At 45.9% G+C, this 15,354-nt stretch overlaps 1 protein-coding gene across 1 annotated transcript; it reads left to right on the top strand.

Annotated features, from left to right (window-relative positions):
* Positions 1-7,623: 7,623 nt before the first annotated feature.
* Positions 7,624-15,046, top strand: UMOD (uromodulin). Its single transcript, XM_033167725.1, has 10 exons — positions 7,624-7,705; positions 7,839-8,477; positions 8,626-8,722; positions 9,083-9,093; positions 10,139-10,341; positions 11,743-11,891; positions 13,134-13,379; positions 14,201-14,363; positions 14,482-14,562; positions 14,969-15,046. Exons 1-10 carry the CDS (start codon positions 7,624-7,626, stop codon positions 15,044-15,046), a joined length of 1,749 nt encoding a protein of 582 aa, XP_033023616.1.
* Positions 15,047-15,354: the final 308 nt, after the last annotated feature.

Below are 15,354 nucleotides of genomic sequence, written 5' to 3'. Positions count from 1 at the left end.
TAAAGGCAAACTTACCAAATACACACACACACACACACACACACACACACACACACACACATTTAAAAGGGACAAACCAAAACACCACCCTCTTCCCAAATTAGCTTTTCCCCTTAATTTTAAAACACAGTTCTGCAGCCAAGTAATGTGCACAAAGAATGCATATACTAGAGTGAAGTGCGCACAAAAGCACATATAATAGTAAAAATAGCATACCAAAATGCATTATATCAGAGGAAGTTGCTTTGCAAAAATGTGTATGTACATTGGGAAAACAGGCATATGCAAAATGTGTGTGTTGGGAGAAATAGCCACTGAAAATACATTACCTTTCCTTCCCCACAGTGTGAGGGGGGTGCAGGAATGCTCAGACTAGCTGTGTACCTGGCCAGCCCATGCTTGGCAGCTATGACATCTTCTACCCACATATCAATGCTTGGTCCAGGATTTCCCTTTGCATGGAGCCCCATCTCAAGCACACCAAATGCATACTCAGCCTGGATGTGACTGCCAAGGGCACTGGTAGTGACAACTGGAACAGCCAGTCAATGTGGCTTAGTGGTTAGACTGCAGGGGTCAGCAAACTTTTTTAGCAGGGGGTCTGTCCACTGTCCCTCAGACCTTGTGGGGGGGCAGACTATATTTTTTTGGGGGGGGGATGAATGAATTCCTATGCCCCACAAATAACCCAGAGATGCATTTTAAATAAAAGGACACATTCTACTCATGTAAAAACATGCTGATTCCTGGACTGTCCGCGGGACGGATTTAGGAGGCGATTGAGCCAGATCCAGTGTAAAGGTGGTGTTCCCTCTTTGCAGTAAAACTCCAGCACACGCAGCGTGATATTTACAGCCTTTATTACATACAGTGGTGCCTCGCAATACGAACTTAATTCATTCCGCGAGTGCCGCTGTATAGCCGAAATTTCGTCTTGAGGGGCACGGTCGGAGGAAGCGCGGCTTTACGAAGAAAAGGGGGGGAAAGCACAAAACGTCGCAGCCATAGGGAAATTCGTCTTGCGAGTCTCCCTTTCGCTAGCGAATGCCTTTCGTCTAGCGAGTTTTTCGTCTAGCGAGGCATTCGTCTAGCGAGGTACCACTGTATATACAAAGAACAGCTGCAGTTCAAAATCACATGTCCGAACCTGTCGAGTCAGATTCGGGGAGTGGCTTCCTTCGATTTCGGCGCCAACAAAGTAGGCATGGAAACCTCACGGCGCCAACAAAGTAGGCATGGAAACCTTTACGTTTCATTTCCCTCCTTGCCTGTGCTGGTGTGAAAGGGCCCCCCTCTTTTCTGAGTCTGAACTTCCTCCTCCCAACTCTGGTGGGTTGTAGGGCTCTTCACCATCCCTGACTCCCTGCTCCTCCTGACTACGCCCCGCCCCTGGTTCTGCTTCATGCATCAGTTCCCTGTTTTCTTCTTCTGCCAGTTTCTGCTCAGAACCCTCCCCTGCTACTGACGAAACTGCGCACTCTGCCTCTTCCCTGACATCCGGCCCCTGGGCCTTAGTTTGTCTACCCATGGGTTAGAGGTTCGCACTAGGACTTGCGAGATCAGGGTTCAAATCGGCCATGAAGGCTCACTGGATGACCTTGGTTCAGTCACTGCCTCTCAGCCCAACCTACCTAACAGGGTTATTGTTGAGATTAAATGAGGGGTGTGTGTGTGTGTGAACCATGTATACCACCTTGAGCTCCTTAGAGAAAAATGTGGGAAATCAAGGCAATAAATAACAAAAAACTCCATTCCCTTCCTTAACACACAGAGATTATTGTTGTGAAAATTCCTATACACAGTAGCAAATGGGTGTTTGTTTCAATATGACTTAATAATGATCAGGATGATAATGTTCTTAAATAGCCTTCTGAACCAGGGTGAACCAGCAATAAGAAAAACTAATGCTATTCTAAACAAAATAGAAAATTCTTTCTAGTAGCACCTTAGAGACCAACTGAGTTTGTTCTTGGTATGAGCTTTCGTGTGCATGCAAGCTCATACCAAGAACAAACTTAGTTGGTCTCTAAGATGCTACTGGAAGGATTTTTTATTTTTTTTATGTTGTTTTCACCTTAATGGAGCCACATTTGCTGATGAGAAGTAGTCCTTGAAAGAAGCAAACAGTCTCCAGGTGAAGTGATGTAAGGTCTTGAGTGGCTAAACTCCACTTACTTGACACTTCTTAATGTACAGTCAAGCCTTTCTTTGTTTAATTGAGGCTACTGAATCAATCAATTCTTTGAAAGCTCTTCAGTATCCCAAGGCAGCTTTGAGATTGCTTTGTTCCAAAGACCAATATTTACTTCAATGAGTTAGCCAAGGTCCAGACATGGTCCATGAAAAAGAGAAGCAAGCTAACTATTCCACTCCCTATTCTTTTTTAAATGTTGCATCATTGTTTGCAAGCTGGCATTGCTGAATCCCACTGGCTTCTGTTCTGAAGGTAACCACAAGGTTGTTTGGGCAAAAGATTGAGTTGCGCTCTTGGGTGGCAAAGAAAGGAAACGCCAAACATTTATTTTATATTTATTTTATTTTTGAAAAATGAGCTTGGTGCTTCTTTTTGCTCTCTTCTTCAAACGGTGTCTGTGACCCTTTTTATTTATTGTAGAATAATCAAAGTAAAATGTCAAACAACAGGGCAAAATTGCAAGGCAGATCACTCATTCCATTTGTGATCAGAAAATGTGAAAAGCCTGTGTCCTGCCAAGGTTAAAGATGGGCAAATCACACTAATTCTGGTCTGTGCTGCTTTTATTTTATTTTTTATTTCTATTTATTAGATATATACAAGCAACTCCCCACTTACACAGGAGTTATGTTCGGGTGCCCCACATGCGTAAGTGAAAATTGCACAAGTGGGGACACCTTCTAAATACCCTCTAAACGCCCTCTCAATCACTCTCTCTCCAAAGCACTGCTCTCCAAAAATAAAAATTTGTTGTTGTTGTTCAGTCGTTCAGTCGTGTCCGACTCTTCGTGACCCCATGGACCAGAGCACGCCAGGCACGCCTATCCTTTACTGCCTCTCGTAGTTTGGCCAAACTCATGTTAGTAGCTTCGAGAACACTGTCCAACCATCTCATCCTCTGTCGTCCCCTTCTCCTTGTGCCCTCCAACTTTCCCAACATCAGGGTCTTTTCTAGGGAGTCTTCTCTTCTCATGAGGTGGCCAAAGTACTGGAGCCTCAACTTCAGGATCTGTCCTTCTAGTGTTCACTCAGGGCTGATATCTTTGAGAATGGATAAGTTTGATTTTCTTGCAGTCCATGGGACTCTCAAGAGTCTCCTCCAGCACCATAATTCAAAAGCATCTGTACCCCAAATATCCAGAACTGGAATTGAAGCTCTGGAGCTGGCAGGAGGCTGGAGAAGAAGCAGGAATGTGGTTGCTGCTGCTGCTGCTGCTGCTTCAGCTGTTAGGTGGGGAGGCTAAGCAGCCTTATACAAAGCCCCATTGCACCTCTGGTCTTTTCGGGGCTTCCTCTGTGGGCTCAGACACCATGCACACACATCTCCCAGTGCCACGCAGGCCAGTGCAGTCTTCCGTGACATCATGCCAGGCCCCCTCAACACGGAGGAGGCTGGGCTGCCTTCAAACATATATTGAGGGGGACGAAGACACCTCCGTCCCCTAGAGTTGGCGCATCTGCCACAAAGTGGTGACGAGCCATTGTGGCTTCTGGCAAGATTTTGTGTCCTTTGTGAGATCTCATGAGATGACGATGAGATCTCATGAGATTTCGGTGACATTTTGCGAGATCTCACTGGAAGCCGGCCCTGCTGGTGGCAGTGGCGGGGTGAGAGGCGTGCCTGCAGGGCACTGCCCCTTGAGCACCTGCCGCCTGAGGTAACTGCCTTACACCAATTTATGGGCAGGCCAGCCCCTGTGGAATGGTGACTGACCAGGAGGTGACTGGAATGGAGCTTCCTAAAAAAGAGCAGAATTGGCTGGCTGGCTGGCTGCAACCCAGAATTGGATTATTCTGCACAGCCACATTTTGCTGTAAAGAACCCCACCCCCTCCTCTTTTCACACACCAGTTGATATTTATGGTTTTGGCAACTTAGAGAAACTTAAGAACCAGGAAAAAGGAAATGTGTGCACATACCCAAAAGGTTAGTTTATGTTATTAGCTATACAAATAAAGCTGATTAAACAGCCTTGGAAACATTTCCTTTTCCAAAGGCTATATAAGGGAAAAATAAAATCTAGCCCCCCAGGTTTTCTTTTCTTTGGCATCAGCTGGTAAGTATAAGTTGATTTGATACTGATCAAAGGATAGTCAGCGGCAGAGGAGCGTCCACTTCTTAAGCCTTCATTGACCAGGGCAGAAGGGTTGTAGTTCAGTGGTAGAGCATCTTATTTTCATGAAGGTTCAATCCCTGCAGCTTGAGGTAGGCCTGGGAGATGCCCCTGTTTTGGAACCCTGGAAACCAGATGCCTGCCAGTGTAGGCAAAACTGAGGTAACTGGATCAATGGTCTCATAGGGTGGAGGTCCTGGCAGGGGAACTTTTTTCCTTCCCCCCATCCTGTTATTGGAACTTGGTTTTCCCCCATCCCTTTTATTTCAATAGAAGAATAAAATACTTCCAGGAATGGAGCAATTTTTTTCTCCCTTGTCAGGCTTTGTGTGTGAGTGTTTTTCAAGGGAAACCGGAGGACTATGATCCTGAAGATCCAACACCTTCTGTGATGTGTGCACATCCCAGACCCTCCAAATGTCCCTATTTTCCAGGGACATTCCTCATGTAGAGAAGCCATCCCGGTTTCTGATTTGATCCCGGAATGTCCCACTTTTTCTTAGGATGTCCCTATTTTCATTAGAGAAATGTTGGGAGGTATGGTAGGATGTCCCTATTTTCCCTGGATAAATGTTGGAGGGTATGTAGTTCTCTGACCCCCGAGCTGCCTGAAGGCAATCCTGAATAGGGAAGGTGTTTTTTTTTAAAAAAAAAATGTTTAATGTTTTATTGTGCTTTTATATATGTTGGAAGCTGCCCAGAGTGTCTGGGGCAAACCAGTAAGATGTGTGGAGTATAATTAGTAAAATTATCATTATGAAATGGGACGTCCCTCTTTTCATCCGAAAAACATTGGATGGTATGACATCCACTTTTGAGCCCTGCCACCATTGGGGCATCAATGGCAAAGTGAGGGCGGCAGAGCTGTTACTATGAGGAGGCTTCTGGTGGCTGGACTTTTCTGCTCACAAATCTCCAATGGCAGAAACAGAACTCTGCAATACCTAATGATCCTTCGGTCACCCACTCTGGGATGCTAGGATTATCCCTGTAATTGTACGCTTGGGATTCCAACTTTTGGGATTTCCAGCCACTGGTTTTCAGAGGCAGGCTGCCTCCGACAGTAGAGCGAGAACATTAGCTATCATGACTATCACCACCAGCCCTTCACCATCAATTCCCTGTGCCGGATGCGACAATTTAAAATCTAGAAATTAAAAACAATTAAAACAAATTACAATCCTAGGTATGGGGGGGGGTCCTGAAAACACACACACTTCAAGTGTCAAAGGCCAGGGTAAAATAGATATGTCTTTAGCATTTGAAAGCTGGTTAGAGCATGGTGCTAATGCCAAGGTTGCAAGTTCGGTCCCCGTATGGGACAGCTGCAGAGTCCTGCATTGCAGAGGGTTGAGCTAGATGACCCCCAGGGTCCCTTCCAATTCTATGAATTTGTGAAGGCATGCCTCTGTGGAGAAGGAGTTCTGCAACTTAGCAGCGCCACAGAGAGCAGTTCTCTCTCTTGGGTCACCATTCCCAAACTTCCGAGAGCGAAAGAGCCACCCACAGGGTCACCTCTGGTTATCTTAATACCTGATAGGGTCTGTAAGGAGGGAAGTGGTCTATCAGATATCTGGGGCCTAAGTCATTGAGGGCTTTAAATGCTAACATGGGCACCTTGAATTGGTTCTGGAAACAAACTGGAGGCCTTATCCTCTATTTTTTTAAAAATAATAATAATCCAAGATGGTAGCCATCACCAGATCTTGGGAGGGGGTAAATTCCATTGTTTAATTGTGCACTGTGAAGAAGTACTTTATTTTGCTTGTTGTAAATCTTCCAATGTTCAGCATCATTGGATGTCCCTAGGTTCTAGCGTTATGAGAGAGGGAGAAACAAAAAGTCCACCGCAGAAGCTATGGAAGCACAAGGATTATGTCATCCTGTTCAGGGTTTTAAACCTACTGCAAGGGAGGGCCAATGCAATACCAGGCTAGCATATTACGAGCCATGATCAGGACAGCATGGAGTGATCCTTCCATTGGTTCTTCTTGTTCCCACAAGAGCATGACATTTAATTAAAAAGAATTGCCTTTCAAAAAAAAAAAAAGCTTAACGTCCTCTTGTGCAAATGTTGATATCAAATATTTGTTGGCTATTCTGAGTTTGCAGCTGAAGCATGTTTGGTGGAAATTACTCTAGAGGTTGGAGAAATGAAATGCTGCATACCGACATTGGAGAGTATTTGATAGCTTGACATACAACGGCATTAGGATATGACAGTGTTTGATAATGGCCTTGCGACGATATAGTGCATTTCATGTTACTTGGTAGCTGACATGCAATGGTAACTAGTTTGAATATATTTGAAATTGGCTTGCCATGTTACTGGACATTTATTGGAACTGATAGCTGGCTTGCAATAGTAGTTGAATTAAGACATGATTTGATGCTTGGCAAGGGGTTGTACTTTAAACAATCAAGGAACTTCCTAACACGCCTAATGAATTACTAGCATGCTTTATCGCTTACTTCGAATGTTGCAAAGAGCTTTGATTCTATCTAGAAAATGAAAATGTACCTTGGAAATGTGATCCTAGCATGTTTTATTATTTTTTACAAATGTTGAAAGAAATGAACAATTATAATTGCAAAAGAAGCTTCTGCTGAGATTAACAGTGTGGTCTTATACTGTGCTGTCTTCATAGAAATAAGTCCCATTGAGTCTGAAGGGGCTGGCTCCCTGGTAAGCAGGTATAAGGCTGCCCAGCAGGGCAACCCAGTTTCACCAAATTTCAAAGTTTGAGTTCAAAGCCAAGGTCAAAATCTTAACTTCATTATGTGGAATTTCAATACAAAATTGACAAAAGATAACAAAAGGAAACTCAACATGTTCCAAAATTTATTTCTAAGGAATGTGCAGAGACACAACCATGTGCGGACGTCATAGACACATCAGCAAAGGTGGTTACTGTATTGACCATGTGTTGCAATGCTGCAAACTGCTTGTAAGAGTTTGGGAGTGGTTGGTTAAATTTTCGTTCTTTAAAACTAAAGTTTTAGTTTTCAAGTTGGAGCTCAACTGAAATACAGTGACTCCTGAGTGCTTTAAAGCTGAGTCCATGAATTCTTTATTTATTAAAGTAAGTTGTTCGCAGGCCTAGAGGTTCAGAACAAGGGTCTCTTTCGTATTGATTTTTGGGGATTACATGAACCAGCATTATTAGTAATGCCAGATTTCCTTTTATTAATAGGTTCTGAAAATGAGAAAGTACAATTTAAAGGGAATAATATATATCTTTTTGTCTTCCTTTCAGCCTGGCTATCTGTCACCCTGTGTTCTTGGGTATCGTCGCTTTCCCTTTTACGGCTAAGTATGAAGCATCCATTTAATCTGCTCTTGTTCTTAGTCAGTCTCAGATGTTCCACCTTCGCACAGACGACGAGGCTGGCGAACGGTAAGGAGACAAATGTCCTGTTTTAACGAGATACTTTTTGCTGCTGTGATTGAACCTGGGACCTTCTGCGCGGGAAGCATGTGCTCTACCGCTAAACTAAAGCCATTTCCCTGTTTTTATTCTATTTCACTAGCTGCAGTACGTTGTTCAGACTGCCACCCAAATGCCACCTGCGAGGAGAATGGAGACCTCCGCCAATGCATCTGTCAAGATGGGTTCACTGGGGATGGGGCCACTTGCTCCGACGTGGACGAGTGTTCCAGTGGTCTGAATCATTGCCATTCCTTAGCAACCTGTATTAACGCCCACGGCAACTATTCCTGCTCCTGTCCCGAGGGTTACGATGGAGATGGCTTCCATTGCAAACCTGCTGGCTTTGCGGAAGAATGTGTGCGAGTCAACGGATCCCGTTCCTGCTCCGATCCGTGTTCGAGTCACACGGTTCTGGATCAACCCTGGCGAAGCACCTCCTACGGGGATGGAAATAACTGTGACAGTCACAAAATAGGGTGGTATCGATTTGTAGGCAGTGGAGGAGAGCGCATGCCAGAATCTTGCGTGCCAATCAATAGGTGTAACACTGATGCACCCATGTGGCTAAATGGATTGCACCCCACCCGTAATGACGAAATAGTAACCCGTACCGCCTGCGCCGACTGGAGTGGTAACTGCTGTCACTGGTCTATCCCTGTACAGATTAAAGCTTGCGTAGGTGGTTATTACGTCTACCAGTTTCAAGGGACACCAGCTTGTACCTTGACTTATTGCACAGGTATGTTGCTTGGAATTGTTTTGGGGAAAAGTTTTGCACTGGGAACAGAGCGATCTATTTTTTTTTTTTTTTAGTTTCTTTTACTTATTGCATTTACATTGCCCGTGAATCACGATCCACTTTGTGCTTCATCGATGCAATCTTCCAGATCCTGCGTACGTAGGGAGCCCGTGCCACGGATGCAATGCAGAAGAAGAGTGCAAGCTGACCAATGGAAAATGGGGCTGCTCCTGCAGTTCTGGTAGGTGCATTGGGGGGTGTCATGGCTGGGAAGGACCAGGACAAAAGAGCATTGGATCTAGAAAGGAGGAATGATTGGTGCTACCCTAGGACAGCTGGGACATGCATGCAAATCGCCCACTGGCATGCAAGGGCTCATTTACACACATCAGGGGTATCGAACGTTATCTATTATCCTTAGAATTGCATACCGCTCTTCATCCGAAGATCGCAGGGTGGTTCACAACATAAAGATACAAAACGAGAACAAAAAATGCATAATAAAGCAAAAACAAATCAATAACTCCCTCCCCCCACACATTTAAAAGGCCACAGCATGTTCAATCAGCCAAAGGCCTGGTTACAAATAAAGGTATGCAAAGGAGGCACCAGGCAAGCATCTCGGATGCCATCTAGATGTTGTGGGTTACAATGTCCACCATCCCTAGCCAGCATTCCCAATAGCTAGGGACGATGGGGGAGGTAATCCAAACATCTGAAGGACATCACAGTGGCTGCCCCAAATCCAAATTTTCCATCTTTTAAACCAGGGGTGGGAAACGTATTACTATCCAAATGTTGTTAGACTACAGTTCCCATCTTCCCTGACTATGCTGCCTGGGGGGTGATGGGAGTTGAAGTCCAATCCGACAGCATCTGGGAGGCTGCAGGTTTCCCACCCCTGTTTTAATTGAACATTCAAATGGCACGTGCAAACAAGCCATCGCAGATTAATCGCCAGAGGCAGAAATTTCATAATATTGTTGAGAGTAAAAGCAACTTGCAATTGCAAAGCAACAAAGGTACTTGAACAAGTAGGGGGGTGATAGGCAATCTTTTCTTCCCTCACAGAGTCCTTCTTAAATAACTACCTGTAGATTGCTTATTTTCTTAGGCTTTTCTTCCTTCCTCCTCAATCTCCAGTTAGTATTAGACCTCCCTTCATTTTGTTAACCTCATGACCCCCAGGATGGCTTGTGCTCAGAATGGCTTTGTTTGCCAGGAGTAATAAACTGTCTGTTGCTTGAGTCTTTCGACAGTCAGTCTTATCAGACTATTTCTTTATGCAACTCTGCTTCACCAAACTCCCACGATTACTTGATGTCAATCAAAGCACCACTGTTTTCAAAGGAGACACTGCAAGAGGTTTATCAGCTAGCCAGAATGAACTCTGAGCCCCGCAGAATTACAACACTTACAGTTTACTGTAGTAAAAAAACAACAACCCAAAAAACCCCTCTGCATTTGCTATGCTACTTATTCCACACAGAGACACTCCTGCAGCTAGGAATGTAAAATAATAATTACAACAGATTGTTGGTTCAATATATGAACTGCTTTGAGCTTTTGAAACGGGGGAAATAATCTAGGAGTAAAAGAATGTACTTAGTAAGAATTAACAGCTGCTGCCACTATAACTACTGTTTATTCTTGTTCTTAAGATGCTTCTAACGTGGAGCCACAACTGGAGTGTGGTGCAAATGAAATCAAGGTCTCCATGGCGAAGTGCCTCCTCAATAGCTTCCAGAATTTAACCATGCATCTGAGAGACAACCGATGTGCTGGTTTTGTAGAGCAGGGGAATAGAACAGTGGTCTCTGTGGTGACACCCACCCAAGCTGGCCAGTGTGGAACACTATTGAAGGTAGGTTCTCTATTCAGTGGAGAAGCCTCACCAAGAAGGATTTTCTGGATCCTTTCCTGGAGATGGTTCTCATATCTGCAAATACTTGAGGCAGGAGGTGATTGGCTACATTGTCTCACCATGAGGTCAATTTAGAGTGAGGGCAAGTTGGAGCATTGACCTCACTCTGCAATGGCTTTGTCACATAATCGTGTAGTGCAGGGGTGGACAACTCCCAAGAGACTGCAATCTACTCACAGAGTTAAAAACTGGCAGTGATCTACCCCCTTTTTTGGGGGGGGTTCAGGTCAAAGTTGTTGAGCTTTTTTTAAGAAGGAGGAAGGCCCATTTTGTGGGGGTTCGGGTCAAAGTTGTTGAGTTTTTTCAGGGAGGAGGTAAAATGTTGAGCTTTTTTTAGGGGTAACAATAGCATGGCATCACCATTTCGGCAACAGGATCCCTGACTGGCTATAGGTCATGAGCCCCACAGCCCTGCTGGGATCAGCGGTAGGTTGGCAGGCTCTGTTGCAGAAGGAAGAAGAAATGGGCCAGACTGAATGGCGGGGAAATGGGTCAGAGGAAGCGAGCTGTCACCTTTACACCTTGACTTCTGCCACTTACTAAGCAGGAGCAGGGACACTGTTCTCCCCCTACCCTTGACCTGCTTGTGGAGCCTCAGTGGAAGTTGGGGAGGGCTCTGAGCACAAGGGGAGGCAAAAGAGGAGTCAGCAGTGACTGAACAGGAGCTCAAGCAGGAGGGTGCCACCTTGTCTCCTAGAACCAGGCACCTTAGCAGATGGGAGCAGAAAAACCTACCCATAAGCAATCCCAACAAGGCAAGCAAGTCTTGCAAGGAATCATGGCATGTCTTGTCTTTAGAAGATTGGCATGCATAGCAACTTGTTGGGACATCTTGGTTGCTTCCCCAAACCCAGAAGTAAGTGTTCCGGTTTTCAAATGTCTTTCGGAAGCCAAATGTCCAATGTGGTTGTCGGCTATTGTTTCCAGGGCGCCTGCACCAATTGGTTTTCGAACGTTTCGGAAGTCGAATGGACTTCCGGAATGGATTAAGTTTGAGAACCAAGGTTCCACTGTACTGTTACTTGCTCAAATAAAGAACTCCTTATTACTTACAAGGAAATGTGTGTTTTGGGGAGGGAGCCAAGACACAAGACCCTTGTGGTCGGGAAGGAGATACTTTTAAAAGCAACGGTGTCAAGCCAGCCACTGGAGACAAAGAAGTAGCATCTATGAAACTGGTGAGTAAGGGGGCTGGGAGAGATGTTTCCATTTCCTCGAAAGCAGCTTCCTTTTCTCTTTCACATTAGAAATGTGCACTTGGGAATAATTAGCCAGGGACACATGTAACTGTGCTGAAGTCAGGAGACGGGCTGCTATAATTCCTTTTATTCCCCCTTACAGAAAAATGAAACCCATGCCACATATAGCAACACACTCTATCTGGCTGATGGGACTGTCATTAGAGAGAACGAAATCAAAATTAATTTCCAGTGCTCCTACCCGTTGGATATGGAAACCAGCCTTAGAACGGCCATCCAGCCCATTGTCAGGTACAGCATTACTTATTAAGAGGAAAGCTGTTCATCTTGCCTAATGATACTTTCATTTCTATTTAGGGTTCCAACCACTGGGGAGTAACGTGAGGGAGCGGATCCTGTAAAGCAGAGAGTGTGAAACCTCCTTCAGCTCAAGGTCCACATTCACTTCTGGGCAGCCTTCCAGGGGCCACATGCCAGTGGCAGGCAAGGGCCAGTGGCAAACTTGGATAGAGCAATGAATGTAAATTTTACCTTTGTGCTGTAAGCCAGTTCAGTGGTGGCTGATGCCCATCAAGACTGGCAGAGCAGAATGCAGAGAGCCCAGAGAGCAGGCAGAGCCTGAGGCAGAGCGAACTAATTGTAGTTTTGTTCCCATCCTCCTCCCTGCTAAGTTTTGCAAGGGCATCACTGTCAAGGCGGGAAAGGTAAAAAAAAGGTAAAAAGGTAAAGGACCGCTGGATAGTTAAACCCAGTCAAAGGGAACTATTGGGTTGCGGTGCTCATCTTGTTTTCAGGCCGAGGGAGCCGGCGTTTGTCCACAGACAGCTTCCTGGGTCATGTGGCCAGCATGACTAAACCGCTTCTGGCACAATGGAACACCATAACAGAAACCAGAGGGCATGGAAACACTGTTTACTTTCCCGCCACAGCAGTACCTATTTATCTACTTGCACTGGTGTGCTTTTGAACTGCTAGGTTGGCAGGAGCTGGGTCTGAGCAATGGGAGGTCACCCCGTTGTGTGGATTCGAACTGCCAACCTTCTGATTGGCAAGCCCAAGAGGCTCAGTGGTTTAGACCACTGAATACTCACAAGGTGTCCATGAAGCTAACTGTTTATTCAAAGAAACAGAGCAGTTCAGGCCTAGTGAGCACAGCAACACGTCCCAGTAGGTCTTGCCCCAATGAGGCAGTTGTGAGGACTGAAGGTTGCTGCTTTTCCACAGCTCTTTCAATCTCCTCCTCCCCAGAGTCCTTCCCCAGCAACCCAAGACTTATTTGCCTTGTCTGTCTCTGCTCCATCCTCTTCATACCTCTCCTGGTTCTCCACATTGGGAGGTAGCAATGCTTCTGAACACTAGCTACTGGAAGCACAGCAATGCTCTGGTGCTGCAACCCTGTCTGTGGGTTTCCCTCAGCCATCTGGCTGGCCACTGTGAGAACAGGATGCTGGACTAGATAGGCCAACAGCATCTTCTTATGCTCATAATCCCCACATCTGAATACACACTGACTTCATTTTTTCCACCTTTCAGTTCAACCAACATCAGCATTGAAGGAGCAGGTCAGTTTATAATTAAGATGGCTCTCTACAGAGACGAAAACTACACCTCGCCCTATGAGGGAGCAATGGCCGTGTTGCCAACTCAGACCTGGCTCTATGTTGGTGTCATGGTCGCCAGTGGGGACGTGAGCCGCTTCGTCTTGCTGATGGACAATTGCTTTGCAACGCCCACGGAAGACGCCGCTGACCCTCTGAAATATTTCATCATTCAAAACAGGTACCGTAAGTGTGTGTGTGTGTGTGTGTGTGTGTGGTGTGTGTGTGTGGATTTGACCAAGGCACTGTCCTTTTCCACTCGTGGTTTCAGGATCAGGTTCTGGGGTGTGTGAAATCAAGTCTAGAGTGGAAGCAGCATCCGGATTGGGATCAGGGGTACAAGGGAAGGCTACAAGCTAGCTGAAAATATGTGGCTGGTTAGTGCCTGTCTGGGAAGCTCCAGAATGCTCTTGTAAATTCAATGGAAGAAAAGCAACACGCATAAATTAATTTTAAGAAGCAAGACTAGGAAGATACTGGGGAAAGAGGCAATGGGATATGCCCACTGTGTCTAATTTCCCCCTCTGCGTCTAACAGAATTTCTGCTGTCTCTGTGTTATGGGGCTATTGGAAACATCTGGCAAGTCATTCTGGAGACAGATGCTGGACACATTCCCTTCCGGGCAGCCTTTTGGGGGCCCCTGGTTGGGACAGAGGCAAAAGTGGGTGGAGCAACAGATACAAATTTTACCTTTGTGCATTGAGCTAGTGTTTACACACATGCACGTCCTCATCCCTCTATATCCTGCATCTGGGAATTATCAAGAGTCGTTATTGGAGTTCAGGGACACAAGTCCAGCCAGGCAAAACACTCAAGGAGGGTGTGAAGCAGGGCTGGTAGGAGGTGTGGCAAGTGAAGAGGGGGTGTGGCTAGGGAGAGTTCTGAGGGGCAGAAGGGGATGTCTGATCAGCTACATGCCACCTCCCACCTAAGGTTCCCCACCCCTGTTCTAGATGGACTGGCGGGGCTCGCCTTACATAAAGTTCTTGCTGGTTTTACAGCTGCCCAAACAGACGGGATGCCAGTATAACAGTCCCAGAAAATGGAGTCTCGGCTCAAGGACGGTTTTCCCTCCAAGTGTTCAAGTTTGTCGGGAATCATAACCTTGTTTATCTCCACTGCGAAGTTCGCCTCTGCGACCCTAGTGCTGGATCATGCAGTCCGGTGAGACTGATGCTCATCAGTATAAATTGTAGCTTAGTGGGTTCAAATGTACTCTGGTACTAATGGGTGATCCATTTCATCTCTTCCTGAGAAACCAAATCACATTTCTCTCCTGTAGCGCTGTGCAGGAATTGAAAGTCGCCAGGCTGCTGCTGTCGCAGGGGGCTATTTGTTGGATGTGGGTCCCATTGCCCCCAAGGTAAAGATTGTGTGTGTGTGTGTGTGTGTGTGGTTTCAAATACAATAACAAGGGCAAAAGTGCTGAACCTGTATCTAGGCTGGAGATTTCAGCTTGTAGGTGCCTCTCCTTACAAGGAAAGTCCCTGCATGTAAGAAAGAAACATATCAGGGAGAATTCTAGGTTCATGCATAGGAATGTGCAGCGCATTTCATTAGGGGGTGCAGCCAAGGATCATTTAAAATGTATTTGTTTGTTTCCGTGAAGGAAGAAGGGTGCGGGATGACAAAAAGCTAACCGAAACAACCAAAAAGAAGATTTTTCCTGCAGAGAAATAGACCCAATCCAAGCTGACCAGAGGCAGGGCAGATCTGGAGGACCAAGGGCAGGATAGTTCCTCCTCCTCCTCCTCGCTTGTGTGCCACAGAAGCAGCCCCTCCTCACCTTCACAGATCTTGCTGCACCAAAGGTGGTGAGCAGAACTCAGATGGAGACAGAGCCATGAGACAGAGACTGCTGCAGATGGAGGCAGAAGAAAAAGTCTGGAGTGGATCGGCAGCTTCTGCTTGGGCTATTTCCAGAGATAGACGCAGGCAGAAGCTGCCAATCCATTCCAGCCTTTTTCTTCTGCCTGCATTTCTTTCTGCCTGCTTCCATTGATCCCCAGTTTTTTAAACACTGGGTTTGCTTGAGTATACCGGGCACTCTCAGTACACATGCCTATGGGCTGGCGTCTGCCCCTCCCTAAAAGAGAAGGGAAACAGTCTTAAATGGAGGGAGTAACCCGCAAACAGCCAGTGGGACTAAGGATGC

Source organism: Lacerta agilis, chromosome 13, assembly GCF_009819535.1.
Source record: "Lacerta agilis isolate rLacAgi1 chromosome 13, rLacAgi1.pri, whole genome shotgun sequence".
Classification (NCBI taxonomy): Eukaryota; Metazoa; Chordata; class Lepidosauria; order Squamata; family Lacertidae; genus Lacerta; species Lacerta agilis.
The sequence above is the reverse complement of the archived record's forward strand: the minus strand, read 5'-3'. Positions and strand labels throughout refer to the sequence as shown.